Here is a 20,736-nt window from a genome sequence, read left to right as displayed (position 1 = left end):
GTTGTTGTGGTGTTTATTGGTTGGGAAACCAGTAGATGCTGCCAAATTAGTTTTTAGAGGAATTGGAGCTTGTGCTGGGGGTAGGAAAGGCAAGCTACGGTTCCCTAGCTTCATATAACAATTATGCAAGAAAAAGGGTGTCACAGCAAGAAAAGTTAGAAATAGAAGGAAAAGAAAAGTTGAAGGGGGTAGTTGAAGAGGAGAAGACTCAGTCTTCTCCTCCAGAAAAGAAAGGGAAATTTGTCCCTGATGTTGCTAGTTCTCAGCAACAGGAGGCTGAAAATATTGCAAATCGCTTGGAGACTATGGTCCCTCCCACTGAAGACCAGCCTTTCCCAGGCGGGTTACAGAATAATCTGGTTCATATACATAAAGTGCTCATGCAAATGCAAGATCATAACAAAAAAATGGACTTGCTGTTTGAGAAAACATATGATCAATTTTACACTTTTATGTATAATAGAGCCAGATTTCATGATTACATTGTAGGGAGGGACAGAGTCTTGAATGATTTTTTGAAAAATACCTTTGCAAATTTTCCTGGTTTACCTTCACTTCCTGATGATTTAACATGGCCACCTTCTTCAGTATTTGTTGATCCACAGGTAAAAGAAGCCATGGCAAAAGCTGCTGGCAATCCTCCTTCTCCCCAACCTACAAGGCAAGAGACAACTCCTCTACCTACAAAGGAACATGGCCATCCATTTAGCTCAAGGAAGAGGGGAAGGCCAAGAACAAAAGCTGCCATGGAGGAAGTGAGTGACAATGAAGAAGAAGAAATGCAGTCTTCTGAATCAGAATCTGAAGATGTGGATAAATCTGAGTCAGGGGACTCAGATTATCAGGAGAAATAGGCCAGAACTTCTTCTGGCCTCAGGTTACACTGATCCTATTTGTAAAATTTTCATTTGTGTAACTTGTTTGAGGCACAACAATGAGGACACTATTGAAATTAAGTTTGGGGGAGAGTATTCTGTTGGTGCACCATAAACCATGATTGCTCTTTAGAATTTTTTTTTTTTTTTAGTTTGAATTAATTTCTTATGTTTCAGTTGCTGTTTTGATTGGATTTGTTGTTTTTAGAGTTGTATGAAGTTTTCTGTTGGTGTGGTTGTTTTGAGTTAGGAAGAGATTTTGTGCTGTTTTGGTGAAAGGGAATTTTGGATATGAGAATGGATTTGAGGAGTGTGATGTTTAGCAATGAGTGGTCAGTATCACAACTAAGCAGCTGAGAATTTGAATAAAGGAAAAGAACTCAGGGTAGTTTTGTGGATGAAGAGTGAAATGAGTGTTTTAAATGATTGATGGGTAAAAGGCAGTGAGAGGTTGAGAAATTTAGTTGATTAATGCATCTTGTGAATTTTAACAATAAGCATGTGAGATGGTGACTTTACCAACACTGTGAGATATTGAGCCTACACAGCAAATTTTTTCCATGAGGGGTTCACACTGGGGTAGTGAGGCAGAACTTGTTTTGGTGCTTAGTTGAAGAAGTGTAGCATTGGCTTGAGTTTAAAATGATGAGGGCAATTTGTTGTTTTGCTTAACCATTTTAAAACCAAAAAGCCATCCATAGATCATCATCCATTGAAAACCCATTTTGAGCCTTTGACCTTTTCTTTTCACATACCCACATTTTATCTTATCCCACAATCTATTACACCTCTTAGTTATGATGGAAACAGAAAAAGAAGCAAGATTTTTTGTTATTTTTATTTTGTTGGTTGTTAAAAAAAAAAAAAAAAAAAAGAAAAAAAAAAAAAAAAAAGGAAAAAAAGAGATTTTCAATAAGAGAAAAATAGCGGTCAAAGTAGCTGCCACTGAATTAGTTGATTATGCTTCATAATTGTGTTTCCTTTCCATCATAGCTAAGTTAGCCAATCCCCCACAAATTTTCCACCTTCACCTTAGCCAAGTTACAACCTATTCAAGTCCCTTTGATTAAGTTCAGGTCTGTGTGTCACTTAGAAGACAAGAGCATCTTATCAAGCCTATGTCAAAGCTATTCCTAGTGTTGGATTGAGAGAAACAGAACCCTTGAGCATTGAGTGAATAATTCTGTAAGTCAGTGAGGCTGTGAAAAGTTGCCATCTTTATTGCCTTTTGAAAAATATTGCATGCTGTGTTAAGAATTGAATTTTCAGAATCTCTTTTGTCATTATTCAACAGTCAGTGAGGCACTTATGCATTTGAATTTCACACACTATTTGCTGAGTAGTTTTATGGAATAAAAGGATCATTTAGCTGCCTGGTTTGTGATTGATGGATTGCTGAACTATGTACCTACCTCTGTTCCCTGATCTTTGTGATAATATGATGCACTGAAGTTGGTTTTAAAAGCTGAACATTGAAATGCTGATGAAAATGTTTGAGATTGTTGATTGATTCTGAGTAGCTTTGAATGATGTGATTTGAATGATTGTTAGTTGAAAGAGTGGTTAATTTGATAAATTTTGGATCTAATTTCTTGTGTCACTTGAGGACAAGCAACAGTGTAAGCTTGGGGGTGTGATAAGTCCATGAAATAATACTTACAATGTATGGTTTTTAATATAAAAATGTAAAAAAAGAATACACTTTGTGTTAATAGATACCCCAAATTGAATTAAGGTGGATGATTCTGATTTAAATGCTAATGGGTTTTTTTTCTTATTTGCATTCTTCAGGCCCAATTGTGATACAGCCCAAGGAAAGAGAAAGGAAATAATAGAAAAATGAGAAAGCAAATCAGTGGCCCAAAAGAAAAGAAAAGAAGAAGAGAGAAAGAAGTCAGAATCGTGCGTCTTCTGAAAGAGAAAGAAAAAAAATCCTAGCATAGACCGTCTAAGTGAGCCTACTCCATCTCAAGCTCTCCATCACGGTTCCCTCTCTGAATCGAGCAAGTAAACCAAAAACATCCTCTGATTTTCAACCTAGATATAGAACCATCACTTTCCACCACGGTTCAGTTTTTGAATCGGACCAACTTACACAAACCCTAACACCTTGTCTCTCGAACCGAACCCTAACCCTCATACAACCCATTTCCATCGTTTGCACCCTTTCTACCTGATTGACGCACCAAACCACACAATATCGCAAACAAACCAAAACCTAGCCACTATTTTGGATTCAGAAAAAGCCAAACAAAGATCCGTTACTTAGTGGATGCTGGAGCGATTGTGAGCACACGTCAGTGTACGGTTTGAAGGAACGACAATTCCATCCGATTTGTAAGAGCAGAGGAGTGGAGCACTGTGGGGACCACTCATTTGCAGCAGCGCGTCATATTGCTGAGCTGGAGAAAAAGAGGATAGTGTGCAAAGAGCCCTATAAAAGGGATATAGGAGTGAGTCATCGGGGAGCTCTCTTCTGTTTTCTGATTTATGGTTTTTCTTAGTTTTTGTTTTCTGAACAATTTTGAGTTTCTTTTAATTTCTGTTTTGTAATGAGATTCTGGTTCATTTTGATGAACTTGATGCATGTCTTTACAGCACTGAGATTGCCGGTTGTTAGGCCAGTGCTGTAATTGTAGTTTTTAGAATTTTTATTTTGTGAATTCTGTAGTTCTGTTACTGTTTGTAAGCCTCACCCCTATGGATAGTGGCTAACTTTTTAGAGGTTGGGTTTAGGTTATACCCAAACCTCAGTGCTTGTCAAATATTTGATTTCCTGGTTTTAATGTTTATATCTCAGTTGTTTAATGTTGTTTCTAATGTTTAAAATTATCTGCATTTTGGCCAAATGTCAGATGTTTGGTTAGGATTTAGTTGTTGAGAAACAATTAATTCTGGATTCTGCATTAGACACATGAACTTAGATGAGAAATCATCTAAGGGATCTCAATTCAGAAATGAATGAGTCCTCATGTAATAGTGGACCTGAATCTCAAGAGTCCTAATCCCACTTGGCATAGAGATATGGAAGTGGGCAACTTTGGGATAAAATAATTTTTAAGAGATTAAAAATTAACAATACAGTCCTGTTAACAGAGAATCTTAGGATGAGCCTTTTGTTAATCAAATTATTTTTCAAGCATTGTGGGGAAGGAGAGCCAAAAACTCAACCCACCTTTTTAAACATCTTTATCAATTCAGATTTTCCAATTTCCTTTGTTATTTCATATTTCAATCTCTATTCCGTTTTCAAAATTTTTGTCACATTTTTCATTTAAGTTGCTCCATTCTTCATTCTTATTTTATAACTTAAGAAAGTAATTCAGAAAATTTTAAAAGAAAAGTGAACAGTAGTGTTTTAGGTCCATTCTAAATTATTTTTACTTTACAATTTTATATCTTTTATTTTTAAATAGTAACTCAATTTTAAGCAATTACAAATTTTAGTCATTTCAAAACGCCAACGATCCTTGTGGGAACGATAACTGGGACTTATAACAGCCCTATATTACTTGTTGTCGCGTATACTTGCGCGCATTACTTGCACAACTGTTAGCAAGGCAACAGACCTCATACTTGTTGTCTTTGCAATATGAGATAACCAATCTCCTATAATAAGATAGTTGTATTTCTCATAAATGTATCTATGTAAAAAGGCCAAAGGAATATAGATATTGGGAAATAATATTAAACAGTGGCATTTGAAAGAATCTAGAAGGCTGAAATTGATATATCGATTGAGCAGCATCCTTAATTGTTGTTTTCTAATGTCAAGCAACATTGATTAATTTTGTACGTGTTTAATACTTACGCATATATGCAGCAAATATATCATGCTACCGGACCAATGCATCCGGAAAGAGTGAGGGGGAAGGAGAGAGGAGAAAGAGAGGAAGAAGGAAGAGAGAGAAGGGGACTGGAGAATTTATTTTCGCATATATGATATCATGTTTTCATGATTTATATTATTTTACTGTATATTTAGATGTTATCGTTTTATAAGAAAAAGAAAAAGAAAAATAAAATCCCCCTTTTTTGTTTTTTGGGTTATGAAATTCCAAACTAGAACAGTAAAAGGCCCTTTTGGACTATGGACAGAGAGGTCCGTTTAATATTTGATTTATTGATTAGACCCAGCCCAGCCCACAAAATATTCCTTTGTTTGGTGATTCCTTCCCACCACTGCGGACTGAGAATCAGAGATGGCGGTGGCGGCCAATTCTGCAAGGAAAACCCTCCAAATAGCTTCATCTTCAACCAGAACCCTATTATGTGCTCGATCTTCATCTGCTTCTGCTTCTACTTCACACGCTGCTAAACTCAATGGGTTTGCTTCTTCTTCTCGAGCTTCTCCCCAGAAGCGCTCACTCTCATTTTCCTGGTAAAGCTCACTCCTTTTTCCCCACATCATCATTTTCTCCCTTATTAGCCTTACCCCTTTTAGTCTATGGTGATTTCATAACTGTACTTGGATATTAAAGTGGATAACTTTTGTTTTTATGCATATGAAATGAATAATAATTATGGTTGCTGTTTAGGTTGCCGGTGCAGTTGGCAGGTGCACAAGTGTCTTTGACTCCATTGCATAGTGCTACTGCTTCTGCATTGTTCACTTCTCTGTTGTCTTTGCACAATAACAAGTGGGGTTGTCTTTCAGAAGGTACCCTTCCTTCCTTCTTGCCTCTTCATTCACATTTTGGTTGGATTATCTTCCACTATAACTTCATGACAACTGCTCTTTCTCATTTTATTTCAATTGTCAATGCCATACTTTTATCTTGAAAATCACAGTTTTGGGGGGAAAAGTAAGAAGGGCTATAGTACATACTTCATGTTTTCTTTCATTTGGAAAATTTGCTTTTTGCTTTAATATGGTTGTACTTTTAACAGCTCTGATTTTGAAAGAATAAGATAGTAAGTCGAGAATTGTCAGGTCTAGTGCTATGTCCTTCCCCCAACTAGATCGTGGGTTGTTCACTTGTTTGCATGTATTAATTTGTGAATTACCACCAGTCCAACATACAATAAAGAACAGGCGTGATGATACTCTGCAATTTTATTTGTTTTCGCATTTCAGGTATAAGATAGTATAAGGATCATTCAAACATTAACATCATTAATTTTCCTTCATGTACAATGTTCTTTTGTACATTTCACAGTTTGCCACAAGATTTATAGTATCTTGTGGCAGCGAGTACCGAAGTGGTAATAATCTTTGGCACGTGGCTAAAGTATTTTCCTTCTTAAATTTATTTTCTGGTTAGTTTTTTTTGTAATTGTAACCATTTCATCACAACTCACGCAATTTCATTAGCAACTGTAGTTGGTAAATTGGTTCCTATTTATTATTGTTAGAAGAGTTTAAGTGTCAATTTAATTCAATTACAGCGCATATGACATCAAAACAATGTTTAAAATACTTAGGCAGGTAAGTTTCAACTTCTACTTCCTTAACAGGAAACTATATAGGTTGCGTAGCTCAGGTTAAGGATACATCATGTATAAGCAAATGAAGTGACAAATGAGTTCAAATTTTAGCCTAAAAGATTTAGTCAAATTAACAAGGGCTCAATTAATGTGAGTTTTTGGAATCAATTTTAATGACATGAGGTAAAACAAATGTGAATTGAGAGATAAGCTCTGACTTGCCAAGTGAAGAAGCAAAGCTGTGGCTTTAGGAATGAGGTTATATTTATGCTGAGGTTGGGGAGGAGGTCCAGACCAACACCTGTGGCATAATGGTTATATTCGAATAAGAGCCTGTTTGTGCATTTGCCAAAAGGGGAAAATGGTTGCTTATAACACTCCTGTAAACACTTCTGAAGACCTACCAATGCCAGCTTGCACTGAAAAACAATCTTAAAGAAGCACGCACTAAGACTTTTAGTATTCAAATGGATTGAGAGAAGAATCTTGTGATTCATTATTATATAATAATTTTTCTTTAATTTAACTAAATTAAGACTTGGTGGAAGAGAGGCTGCATTTTGTTTTGTCGTTCCCCTAATTTTCAACTAGGGCAAAATGAAGACAAGGTTGGCTTGTATGATGTTGTTAGAACTGGATCAGTGTAAGATTAAGAAAAGAACACTCGGGCGTATTGGCCCAGAATATTTCTGGATGTTCTGTTTTAATATGGAAACGAAAAAGACAGATTGTAGAAAAAAGTTACAGATTAAGATATCCACTATTCTAAATACAGAAGAAAAGGAGACTCTGAAATAAAGGAAGAAGTAATAGTTCAGTACATTCGAGAGGTACTGATCTGATCTCTCCTAGCCCAAGTTTCCAATTCCCAGCCTTCCACCTTTCACTCTCCCACAGTTCTTTATCCCCCTCTGTAAAAAACTTCCATTCTAACATCCTAGAAGAATATTCTCCTATCTAATTAATCGGCTGACTCAGCAGGTGCCACAGATCCCCTGCATTTGCGTCTAGAATATTCTCGTAGGTCTGTGGCTGTATCAGATGTGAAAGGCTTTGCAACAGAACTGCAGGCTGCACTGAACTCTATTCTTATTTTCCAAATTAAGTGCTTAAATACAACTGTTAAGAAAAGGGTTTCACTAAAAGGATTGGCTAAGCTCCATTCTAACCGAGTTAGGGCTATCTGGCATGGAGTTTTATTAGTTGTGGATAGGGTTGATTGATAAAGTAACATTGAGTCGACTAATTTATCTAATTATTTATGTTTGAAAAGTATACTTTTTTTTCTTTGCTTAATAGTTCTTACTGCCCTTTTTTAACTTCTATTTTTTTTTCTTTAGATGGTAGCAAAAGTTGTTGCTTTGTAACTTTTTTTTTATGCATCCTATCATCATAGTACTTACCTAGAGTTGATAGGATTTTTGCATTTTGAAGTCCTGCATTGTAAACCATGTAAAAAAAATAAAAAAAATCAATGTCATTTTGAATATCTCCATCCTCATGTTTCTCTATTCTTTAGTATATAGATTGCATTGTCATGTTTGTGTTGGGTGAATTAATTATATAGTGCCCCTGTGGTTGGTAACCCTACCCAGTTGGCAGTATTATTGATCACTGGGTGACAGTTAGATGAATTTGATTGCAGAATCTAATAATAAAAATATAGAGGTACCCAAAAACTTGGGTACCTTAGAAACATCCTTTAATGCTCAAGAACCCTGACATTTACTTTGTTAATGTTGTGACAGGTTTTGCAACGCCTCTATAGCATGCAAATGATATATTGCTTTTAGGCCATCCAGATATCATTGGTGCAAGTTTTGTTTCAATACTTGTTTCTTGTAGGTACTATGATTAATAATGTAATTTGATTATTTTTTCTTTATTTACTGAGACTGTTAAAATGAATTGTTGGCCTGTTGACATTTACAAGTATTTTTGCTATATAGGTTAAACCTTCAATTTGGGAAAATTTTCCATGTAAAATGCATGGCGTTTTTTTAAGTGATTTTGTTTTGCATGAACCTTCAGTTGAAATTTGTATCTTGTCATATCATCTCCTGTTTTTTGGTGATCCACTTGAATTTAAGCTTCAATTTATTTGTTGAGGTGATAGTAGTTGACGACAAGTAATTAAAATCATCAAATTCAAATTAGAAGTTACAGTATATGTTTTGCATTTATATATTTCTCTAAGTTTTTGCATTTAATCTCAACCATGTTATCTATTATTCAAACCTGGGCCCAGTCTCCCAACGTTAGTCTACAGGTTGTGTGCGCTCAACGTAGTTAAAATCGAGTTTTTACTTAAAAATAAAAAAAGGGATAAAAAATTGTAAAAAAATAAAAGTGTTTAGAATTTGATAAAAAAAATCATAAAAATATGAATTTTTTAAAATTAGTGTTTTTTTTTTTTTTTTTGGTAATCTTTAAAATTAGTTTTTAACTATCATGGTTGCGCTCAGACTCAGGAGCGAGCCTCATAATTTATTTTTATCCTTTTAATTCTGAAAATTGTATGGAATCTGCCATTTTGTTTTTTGGGCTAAAGCCATGACGCAACTATTAATTTTGGAACAGTGTCTTATCCGTAATCATGTTTTCTACGTCCTCTCTCACAAATGATACAATATGTTAGATAAAAAAATTGGAGACATAAGATGGTATAGGAACTACTAACTAGTACATATTTGATAAAATTGTTTTGAAATTCAAACCGGACTAGTGAATTTGATTGAAAATTGACGAACCAGTCAGGTCACCGGTTCGGAAAACTCGTAAAATCTAATAAAAAAAATTGTTAAACTTATTCAAAACTGGCGGCGAAAAATTAGGAGGTAAGTTATATTTATAATCTTTTACAAATATTTTATTTTGTTAGATTAAAATTAAATTAACCACTTTCACTTGATATGATTTTATAATCTTTGATTTTCAATTAAGAAAATAATTATAGGAAATTATACGAAAATAATTATAAATATAACCTCTTCTAAAAGAGTAGTTACATTTTCTTTTGTATTTTATTCTTTTGCTATTCTTTTATGTTTAACTATTTTTTCTGATAAAAAAATTTTACATACGTATTGTTATTATTTACTCTCTTTTTTTTTGTAAGCTATTATTTACTCTTTTATTATTGAATTTTTATCTTTTCTATTTTTAAAAAATGTACCTAATTTAATTTATTTTAATTTTATGTTAATTTTATTACTTATATATTATATAATAATAATAATAAATTTAATTATCAGTTTGACCATAATTCAACCAAGTCAAACTATAATTGTGAATAAGTACTTTACCAGTTTGATGGCGTTTGGTTTTGAAAAAATTTTGGTTAAACTTTGCATAATATTGTGTACACTATGGTTTTTATTTAATTTTTCCATGAATATTTACCTATTTTATGAGTTAAAGTTTGATTTTTAGTACGAAGTTTTTAATACTGTCATCAAACCTTATCAATAGTGAAAAATAGATACTTAGGACTTGCAATACGACTCCAGATTACAGAAACCATATCAATCACTTGACTTCTTCTTTTTTTATATTCTCTTCTTGATGGGCAACAAGTAGACAAGTAATTAAAATCTTCAAATTCAACGGTGTATGTTTTGCACTACTATCTTTATTTCTCGAGGCTTCAAAAATCAAAACCATCCTATCTAATATTCAAACCTGGGCGAATCTCCAAATATTACGCTCCAGGTTGCTGTCAGATTCGACAGAGCCCCATAATTTATTTCAACCCCACCTTTTAATTCCGAAAATTGTATGGAACTTTTAATGCCATGATGCAACTATTAATTTTGGAACCCTGTCGCACAATCACGTTTTGTGCCCCGAATTAATAAATATATACTATATTAAAATAATAATTATAATATTAATAATAAATAATATGTTCAATACAAAATCACTGGGAACAAGGACTGCCCCTTGTCTAACCTAGAAAATTTTGATTTGTAGACCGAGGCCTCTCTCAAATAACTCATACGACATATTAGAAAAAGTGTATAGAAGTGGGATCTGGATCCTCTAATGTGAAAAATCACATGACTATGTCATGTGGGAAATCATAACCATACAAAAGTAGATCAATAGTAATAAAAGAGGAGAGAGAAAAATATATTAAAATAGGTAGTTACAAAATCATAACCGTTGATTTACCTTTGTATGGTTGTGATCTTCTCACATGACCATGTCATTTTTTTTTTTCACATTAGAGGATCTATTTCCATAGAAGTGATAGAACTACTGCATATTGGTTAGCATTGTTTTAAAATTCAGATTGGACTAACCACTTTGACTGAAAACCGATGAATTAGTAAGGTCACCGGCTTGGACAGTCGATCCAAAATTGTTGGTGAAAAATCGGTTTGAACTTCTTCTTTTTTGGTATTTTCTTGTTTTATTCAACTAAAATACTTTTATACAAATAAAGTGTACGTATGTACTATTATTATTTGGCACTTTATTATTAATTTTTTATCTTGTAGGATATATAATATAGTCCCTTTATACTAATTTAAAATTTTATTTAATCCAATGGTCTTTTTATTTTATGTTAATTTATTACTTAATATATTATATAATAGTAAATATATATTTTACTCTCATTTGTTTGATCATAATTCAACCTGAGTACAGTCGGATTATTAAACTGTGAATCAGTACTTTTACCAGCTTTAATGACGAAATATTGGTTGAACTTTGCTCTATATTGTTGAGCACCCAATATATGTTTATAATTTTTATAATGCAGGTTATACTTATTAGAAAATAAACATATTATCTATTATTGTCACTTTTATCACGATTATATTAAAATTAAATCAAGCGGTTATGATTTGATATTAATTTTTAGGGTTTTATAAGAGTTATATTGTAGAAAAAATAATTGTGTAATGTTATAGAGATTCATTTTGCGTGCCATAGTTTTTTTTTTTAAATGTGGGCCCCACAAAATATTGTGTGTGTAGGAAAATTTGTTGTGTCAGGTTAAATGACAAATGTAAACCCCTAATTTTTATCATCTTTATGATATTTACAAGGTTGTACTTTGCGTTTTCTTCCATAACAAGGCAAGAATGGAGAAAATGAAAAAGAAGAGATGACAAAACAATGGGAAAAAATGGTGGCGGAAACTTGATTTCTTGCACACAATTTCAAATTAATTTCAACCGTAACGTTTTATTCATCAAACTTATGGTGGCGGAAACTTGATTTCTTGCACACAATTTCAAATTAATTTCAACCGTAAGGTTTTATTCATCAAACTTCTAATCAAATAGGCAACTACAAATAAGAACCATGTAAGAGCAATTTAAAAACCTGCATAAAAATGTTGGAATGGGGTCCCTCAATCAGAAGCGAATCACACGTCATTAAATACAGCACCGACTCAGCACTTGTAGGTCGACCCGAAGTCTACAAGTCGCCCAACGCAGAAAACAAAAAATAGAGAAATTGAGAAGAAAACACAGCAAGTTTTAATGTTGAAAACTTTTTCTAATTCAGAGAACTAAAAACCACAAGATCTAGTCCAAAAAATCTTCTACTGTGAAATAGTATGATTACAATAGTCAAGCTCAAACCTCAAGCTCCATATTCTTTTGTATAGGTGAGGAAAAATTCTTCACTTTTTTCAAAAATCTTCTTTAATAATGAGATAGGTAATATTGATTGATGTGGTTATTCAGACATTGAGCCATGCACCAATAAGTGTGGTGCATACTCAACCACCAAGCAATAATAGAGGAACACATGCAAACAAAAAATAGGACCGACCTTAGACTACCTCTACCTACGTGTATAGCAAAATACTTACTGTTAGGCTCCTAGAATTTGCCAAAACCTATTCAAATAAACGTAAAACAAATTCAAATATTAGTCTAACAACTAATTGGCAACAAAGATAAAATAAAAAATAAAATTAACAAATTATTAATATTCTCTCCCCCTAAAAATTACCCTTGCCCTTAAGAGTAATCTCTTTTACTTCAATTATATTTCCACCTACATTCTCTCCCTCTAAAAATTACCCTTGCCCTCAAGAGTAATCTCTTTTACTTCAATTATATTTCCACCTACAGGAGGCTCCTCTTCCAACTCCATCTTAGCTTCTATGTCACTACCCTCCGAGATAGCTTGAATTGCAAAAAACTTTTTACAATGGTGACTAAGTGCTTAAGTCTTATTGCATAGAAAGCATAAGCCTTTTCATTGTCGTTATGAAATTTTATCAAAAGACAATTGTTTGACCGATGGGTTGCTCTGAAATGGGTTATTCATCGTGGAAAAGGTGGGACTTGTAGTGTTAGAGGATATGCGGTTATTCCGATCCTCATACAATTTAACAAGCTCAATAGTATTAAATAGGAAAGCAAGCCGATTTTCTTGCATATTAGTCTGAAGCATCTCACAGAGCCCACTTATGAAGCAATTTACCTACCTGAACATCTCTAATCATTTGATCTTGGATAGCAACCTCTCAAATTGACTTTGGTATTTCGTACTATACTAATTTTTCTATCTAGTTGTTCATACCTTTATTACCAATAAGAGAAAATGATGGCTTTATTAAGGAAGCATGAGGTGATTCACACAACGGCGAATTAATTTTAACTATAATATTTTATGGTTTTAAAATTTTTAAAGTGAATGTAGATAAGTTATTTACATTCACTCTCAAAATGATGTCATTTTGGGTTGAACGATTAAAAAATTATAATGAGAAAAACTATTATAATCCTGAAATAAATTATAATTATAAAAATACCTTAATTTCCTTCCCAAAACGATATCATTTTCTGCTCAATGTAGATAACTTATCTATATTGATTTGAACCCACATTTTATTCATCAAAACTCTAATTAAATAGACAATTACACATAAAACCAACTAATAATAACTTAAAAACTTGTATAAAAATAAAACCCACCTAATACTACATCTACCCACCTCTACAGCAACAAACTTAAGTTAGTTTTTTGGAAACTTTCAAAACTAAAACTTATTCAAATAAACATCAACCAAATTTAAATATTAATCTAACAACTAACCAGCAACAGAATTAAAATATTAAAAATAAAAAATAACAAACTCATAACATTCTCTTCTATCTAAATCTCTCTCAAGTAAGTTGTGCCGATCACCACCTACCTATTATTGTCTCCGTCCGCTCCCCTCGCAGGAGCAAACTTTCAGTACGGCATAGGTATGAAAATTAGGTGCAACGGGGTATTTTATATTATATATTTCTGAAAATACATAATGTAAAATACTAAGATTGCTATTTTATTCTCTCTCTTCTACAAAATGTTGTTGATGTGTCACATATTCATTGGTCCGTCGCAGGTACTACGTGATTTGGCCCCGCGCATTCTATTTTTTTTTTTTGGAAATATTTCATCGGTTCATCGCTTCGCGATTAGTCCGATTCGGAGCGGGTTCAGGATTAAAGCTTTAAACCACTCCCAAAGGTGGTACTGAAAAGATTCGAACACATGCCCTCACCCCCACCTGCTCAGCCGCCGTGCATTCTATTTCATTGCCTTGTTCCTTCTTTTAATTTCTCCCAAACCCATAAATTAAAAAAAAAATCACAAAAAATTATAAAGGGAACAACGAGCTGAACAAAAGTGCAGGGATGAAAAGAAATCGAAGATAGGAAGGTTCCTAAATAATATTTAATATAATAATCGTTGTAATATAATTATTTTATTGATTTCTTCTCTTTTGTTTTTTCTTTAACAAAAAGATAAACTTGGTAATGCAACCTATTGATATTATTCAAGTGTGCAGCCTTTTAATAGGCAATTGGCAAAACAGATACACGATTTGTTACAGAGCTTTGTTACAGAGAAATGATAAGAGATAAAACAACTATCTAAATTATCTAACTATCTAGTAACAAACTAAAGAATCTGCAATATAACAATCTAACCGTATAATATATCTAACAGTATAATATCCTAACAAATATTGATATCCTAACAATCTCCAACACTCCCCCTCAAGTTGGAGCATGCAAGGATGAAATGCCCAACTTGGGAAGGAATTCGAAGAACGGACGTTGTCCCAATGCTTTAGTAAACAGGTCCGCAAGTTGGGATCTTGAACGGACGTGAGCAGTGACAATGTTGTTGGCAAGAATCTGTTCTCGCACGAAATGGCAATCTATTTCGATGTGTTTTGTCCGTTCATGGAAGACGGGGTTGGCAGCTATGTGTAAGGCGGCTTGGTTGTCACAAATAACTCCATAGGACCTGAATGTGGAACACCAAGGGAAGTAAGAAACGATTTGAGCCAAACTAACTCCGAGGTAGCTGCTGCTATGGATCTGTATTCTGCTTCTGCCGAAGAACGGGAGACCGTGACTTGTTTCTTAGTCTTCCAAGAGATTGGGGATGATCCTAGCATAATAAAAAAACCAGTAATGGATTTACGAGTGAGAGGACAAGATGCCCAATCCGAGTCGCAGTAAGCATGAAACTGTAAGTCACAATCAGACTTAAGAAGTAAGCCTTGGCCAGGATTCCTTTTGAGATACCGAAGGACACGAACGACAGCTTCAAAGTGAGCTTGCTTGGGTTGTTGCATGAACTGTGATAAAATATGAATGGCATAACTCAAATCAGGTCGAGTGATGGTGAGGTAAATGAGTTTACCTATAAGTCTTCGATATCGTTCAGGATTGTCAAACATAGGGCCATCATCCAAGGCGAGGCGATGATTCTGTTCGATGGGAGAGTTCGCAGGCTTACTCCCACTCAAGCCTGATTCGGACAGAAGGTCCAAAGTGTACTTACGTTGACAAAGGAAAATGCCTTGCTTGCTACGAGCAATTTCAATACCCAGGAAATACTTCAGCGGACCTAAGTCTTTGATTTTGAAACATTTGTTCAGATACTCCTTGACTGCTTTACATGCATTAGGATCATTCCCTGCCACTATTATATCATCAACGTAGACTAGGACTGCTAGGAAAGCGTCCCCTCTTTGGAGAGTAAAGAGCGTATAATCTGCCCTTGATTGTATAAAACCATAATGTGTCAAGGAAGAGCTGAGTTTGGAGAACCAGTTTCGTGGTGATTGCCTCAGTCCATACAAGGATTTGGTAAGACGACATACTTTGTGATTGGATCCGTCACTGAATCCGGGAGGAAACCGCATGTAAACTTCTTCACTTAGGTCACCGTTCAAGAATGCATTGTGGACGTCGAGTTGATGTAATTCCCAATTTTTGGCAGCTGCTACAGCAAGTAGTGTACGAACACTCACCATTTTGGCCACTGGTGCATATGTCTCACTGTAATCCTCCCCAGCAATTTGATGATTTCCAGCTATCACCAACCTTGCCTTATAGCGTTCCACCGTACCGTCAGAACGGTATTTGATTTTAAAAACCCTTTGCTTGGGAGAGCATGTTTGTGTGGAGGCAAATCTGTAATGTACCAAGTTTTATTATCTTCCAAAGCTTGGATTTCGTTCCTCATGGCAGCCACCCACCGTGTATCTCGCATGGCTTCTCGAAAATTTCGAGGCTCTTGATTGGCGTCAATTGCTGCAACAAAGGCTCGATGTTCTTTAGAAAAATTAGTTAAACTGACATAATTGCATATAGGATACTTAATACCTGAGGTGACATTGGTTCGGATGAGAGGAGGTGAGTGTGTTTCAGCCATGTGACAAGCATAATCTTGCAAATAAGTGGGAAGTTTTCGTGCTCTCTGGTGTCTTGTAGGCACAACATCTTGAGAGGAATATGGCATTGAAATAGCATCGGAGCTCCCTCTATCGTCCGTAGTGGGTTGCACTATTGTGGCAGTTTCACATGACTGCTCTTCATCGTTTTCTGCAACTACAACGTTTTCAGTTTCATCAGGGAATGATGTAGGCAGCTGAAGGACAATAGGTTCATTCTTCTTTACTCGGAATGGAAATTCTTGTTCTCGAAACTTGACATCTCTTGACACAAAACGTTGTCCAGTCTCGATATCTAACAATCTCCAACCCTTTTGTCCTGTTGGATATCCAATTAAAATACATCGTCGAGAGCGTGGAGCGAATTTGTCATTGGGTTTGGGTCTGAAGTTAGCGAAGCACAAACATCCAAATGTTCTCAAGTAAGTGTATTCTGGTGGGGTTCCATGCAATATCTCATGTGGTGACTTTCCTCCAAGAACCTTTGTAGGTGTTCTATTGATAAGATGTACAGCTGTTAGAATGCTTTCTTCCCAGAACTCAGCTGTCATACCTGCATGAAATAATAAAGCACGCGAGACATTAAGAATGTGTCTATGTCTCCTCTCTGCGCGTCCATTTTGTTCGGGAGTATGTACACACGTTGTTTGTTGTAAAATGCCTTTTTCACTCAAGAGTTGCATCATTTTATTAGACTTAAATTCAGTTCCATTATCAGAACGAATTATTTTGACATTTTTCCCAAACTGATTCTGCACCATAGCCATAAATTTACACATTCGATCATAAGTTTCACTTTTCTTGGCCATCATATATACCCACACACTTCTACTAAAATAATCGACAATAGTTAAGAAATAGTAAGCACCCGAAGAGGAAGGAGACTTGTAGGGTCCCCAAGTATCACAATGAACCAAATAAAAACTTTCTTTACTGCGTGAAGTACTCAAAGGAAACACAGATCGAGTTTGTTTGGCACATTGGCAAACATCACATGCCGCACCAGTAACATTTTTATTCAACGAAATATTAATTCCTGGAATCAAAGACAACATATCATAAGATGCATGACCTAGTCTACTATGCCACAGCTCCATAGATTCTTCTGCTCGAACTGCTGAAACCGAAGCATGCTTGGGCTGAAACACATACACTCCTTCCTTGAGCTCACCCAAACCAATCTCCCTCTTCAGTATTTGGTCCTGCAAAAGGCAATTTTTATCAGTAAAGGTTACCATCCTGCTATTATTTCGCAATAGCTGTGAAACAGAAATCAGATTGCATCTCAATTGGGGAACATATAACACATTGGATAGTTTGAATTGTGCATTAAACATCATTGTTCCTTCTTTTTCTGCAAGAGTAACAGATCCTTTTGGTAAAGTGACGGACAAAGGATTAATCTTTCTAATTTTAGTCAACAAATTCAAGGATCCCGTCATGTGGCGAGAGGCTCCGCTATCAATAAGCCATTGAAAGTGTGTAATCTTACCAGACAATTTATCATTGGATGGCTGTTCAACCAAGGCAATGAGCTTGTTCATAATTTCAGGTGTCAACATTGAATTCGCTGTGACCTGCAGAGGCACATTATTCTGGTAAGAAGCTGCTGCTGCAGCTTGTTGAAGTGCATCACCTTGATAGGATGCTACGGCTGGTTGAGAGCTTTCCCAAGTCTGCATGGCATGAGCTTGTTGATGTCTTCCTCCTGATCGTCCCCTTCCACGTCCCCGTCCACCAAATCTGTTTGCTGGAAATCCAATGACGTTCCAACAACGTGAGGGATCATGGTTGGTTTTCCTGCAATGAGGACACAGCACTCTCTCGGCTTGTTTGCCAGAGATCGTGTGCTGATCATGACTTTCCATCTTGTCTTTCAATCCAACCTGAGCTACATATCCTACCACATTTTCTCGTTCTTCCTGATGGCGGGCAATGTTACGATGAGTTTCTTCTTGCGTAACAATTGCATACACTTTGTTGACATTTGGCAAAGGTGAGGTGTTCAAAATCTGTGAACGTAAATTGCCAAAGACAGCCTCATCAAGTCCCATGAGAAATTGATAAACACGGTCATGTTCCTTCTCTTCTTTGATCTCCTTTGCGTAAGCACACTTGTCTCCACAGTCACACGTCTTGCGGGTTTTACTCCCTTCAAGTTCGTCCCACACAGCTCTTAACTTGGTATAGTATTCACCCACACTATTTCCAAGTTGTTTTATATTAGCTAAACTGGTCTTGAGTTGATATTGACGTGGAGAATTTTCCACGGCATATCTCTCCTTCAAATCATCCCACAAATCTTTTACTTCATCAAAACATTTGATGAATGGCTGCAATTTCGCATCAATGGTATTATGTATCCAACCATTGATCATCGAATTGCACATCTCCCACGCTCGCCATTCTTCCTCGTCATCTTCCTCTGGTTTCTTTACGGTTCCAGTAACGAAACCTAACTTATTTTTCGCTCTTAGTGCGTTTTTCATGAGCTTTGCCCAATTCTCATAGTTGGCTTCTCCACGCAGCATTACAGTTGTAAGCAAAATTCCCGGATTATCCGAACCTGCCAGATGAAATGGCGATCCAGGATCCGAGGGTTTCATCTTGCTGCTGGCCATCTTCCGTAGGGCAAGCTTTCGCACTTTTTCTCACACTGCGGAAGCGTTGTTTAATTTTGGTGGGCTCTGATACCAAGATAAACTTGGTAATGCAACCTATTGATATTATTCAAGTGTGCAGCCTTTTAATAGGCAATTGGCAAAACAGATACACGATTTGTTACAGAGAAATGATAAGAGATAAAACAACTATCTAAATTATTTAACTATCTAGTAACAAACTAAAGAATCTGCAATATAACAATCTAACCGTATAATATATCTAACAGTATAATATCCTAACAAATATTGATATCCTAACAATCTCCAACACAAAACTCATCTTCTCTCCTATGCAATAGTGGAATGAGGAAAGGGGTTACCTTACCTCCTTTTAAATTTAGGATTCAATATTATAAAAATTTTTGACACTTACTAAAAATAAATGGATTTCATATCGGACCCAATCATTTTTAAATGAATGAGATAGAATGTAACCCATTCACTTTTATGTGAAAATGGTAGAAATTTTTTTTTTTGCACTAAAAGTAAAAATATGTTTTCCTTAAATTTATGTGGACATTTAATTATGAGCGTCAATTATGTTATTTTTTGTGAGAATTAATTTTGTTATTTTGGTTACTAAATATTATATTTGTGATACCCTCGCCCTTCACAATATTTTTTGATTCGCCCATTATTTTTAGGCTTCTTCACAAATTCGAAATCTCTCTCTAATTCAAATGAGTCTTTTTAGATAGAAGAAACCGAATATTCACTTCTTCTTCGTTATTATTTATTTTATTTTATTTTGAGAGTAGATTTTTTCATGTTGAGAAAGACATGACATGATTATGTGAGCAATTGTAATCATATAAAAGTGAATTAATGATAAAAAAAGAGAGAGAGAAAAAATATATTAAAATAAGTAATTATTAAATCATAATGATTCATTTACCTTTGTATAGTTATTATTATCCTATATGACCCTCCCATGTTTTTAAAAAAATGAAAAGATCCATTTCTTTTTTATTTTATAGATAGAAGCTGGTGAACATTTATGGCAGTGGGAGAAGGTGCAAGGTTGATTTAATTTTTAGACAAACTTCATTTTCAAACCCTCGTGGATTAATGGTGTATCACTTAACTCTTTATGTTTTCAAATTTATCATTCATATCCATTATAGTTAAATAAGTTTGTCATTTAATCCTATGTGATTTCAAACATTCACTTAGTTATACCTATCCTGATAACAAAAATATATCACTTAGACCCTTATGGTCTTATAAATATAAAATTATTTATTTTTTCTACACTTTATTTTTTATAATTATGATATTTTCAAATAAAATTTATTATTAAAAAAAATATCTAAAGTTATTTATTTTGAAATTATTTTAAAAATCATCTTAAATTTTTAACAGTAATAAGTGATAGAATTAAATTATTTGAAGCATTTTACTGTTTTTAATACTATCACTTAATTCTATCACCAAAAGAGATGACAAAAAAATAGAAGTTTTGAAGCATAACAATATATGATTGAGCAATACTAAAATAAAATAAAAATTATAACAAAAATGTATCAAAATTAAATTCATTGTCTAATTGAACATTGTTATTTATCAAGGAAAAAATTTCGGTGAACAAAAAATTCTTTGAGGTAATTGTTAGAAGCCTTTTATGAAAAAATTTCAAAGTTAATTTATGGGAAAAAAAAAGAAGAAGGGAAAGATCCGTTTACAATTTTTTTTTAAATTTTTTTACAAATTACACTAGGTTCTTCTCGGGAGAAGATAATATAACGAGTGTTCTCCCAAGAGAATACAGTGCAGTTTGTAAACAAAAAAAATTTGTAAATATAAACCGTGCAAAACAAAATTCATAAAAATAACATTTTTATTTTGGTTGGTTTGGTTGCATTATGAATGAGGCTCCAACACAATATGACCGTTAGTCCAACCATTATGAATATTTATGAATTTCAAAAAAGTTTGGCCCTACTTACCGTTGCCAACAGCTAGTTGTTTCTTTCCGTGAAAAAAACTCAGAAGAACCCTGTGAACAAAAACATCAAACCTCCTCATCAGGTTTCTTTAACTCATCTTCATTCCTTTCTTG

The 20,736-nt window shown here is 34.5% G+C and overlaps 1 protein-coding gene across 1 annotated transcript; it reads left to right on the top strand.

Moving 5' to 3' along the window:
* The first annotated feature begins 5,028 nt into the window (after positions 1–5,028).
* On the top strand, positions 5,029–8,264 carry LOC133303700 (protein NUCLEAR FUSION DEFECTIVE 6, mitochondrial). The gene is made up of 3 exons (XM_061503660.1): positions 5,029–5,256; positions 5,414–5,535; positions 8,051–8,264. The coding sequence occupies exons 1-3, from the start codon at positions 5,078–5,080 to the stop codon at positions 8,068–8,070; spliced, it is 321 nt and encodes a 106-aa protein (XP_061359644.1). The 5' UTR covers positions 5,029–5,077; the 3' UTR covers positions 8,071–8,264.
* The last annotated feature ends 12,472 nt before the right edge of the window (positions 8,265–20,736 follow it).

The sequence above is a fragment of the Gastrolobium bilobum genome, unplaced genomic scaffold, assembly GCF_033153095.1.
Source record: "Gastrolobium bilobum isolate Gb01-03AN ecotype WA unplaced genomic scaffold, APGP_CSIRO_Gbil_v1 utg15944, whole genome shotgun sequence".
NCBI classification, from domain to species: domain Eukaryota; kingdom Viridiplantae; phylum Streptophyta; class Magnoliopsida; order Fabales; family Fabaceae; genus Gastrolobium; species Gastrolobium bilobum.
This window is presented reverse-complemented; position numbering and strand designations above follow the sequence as displayed.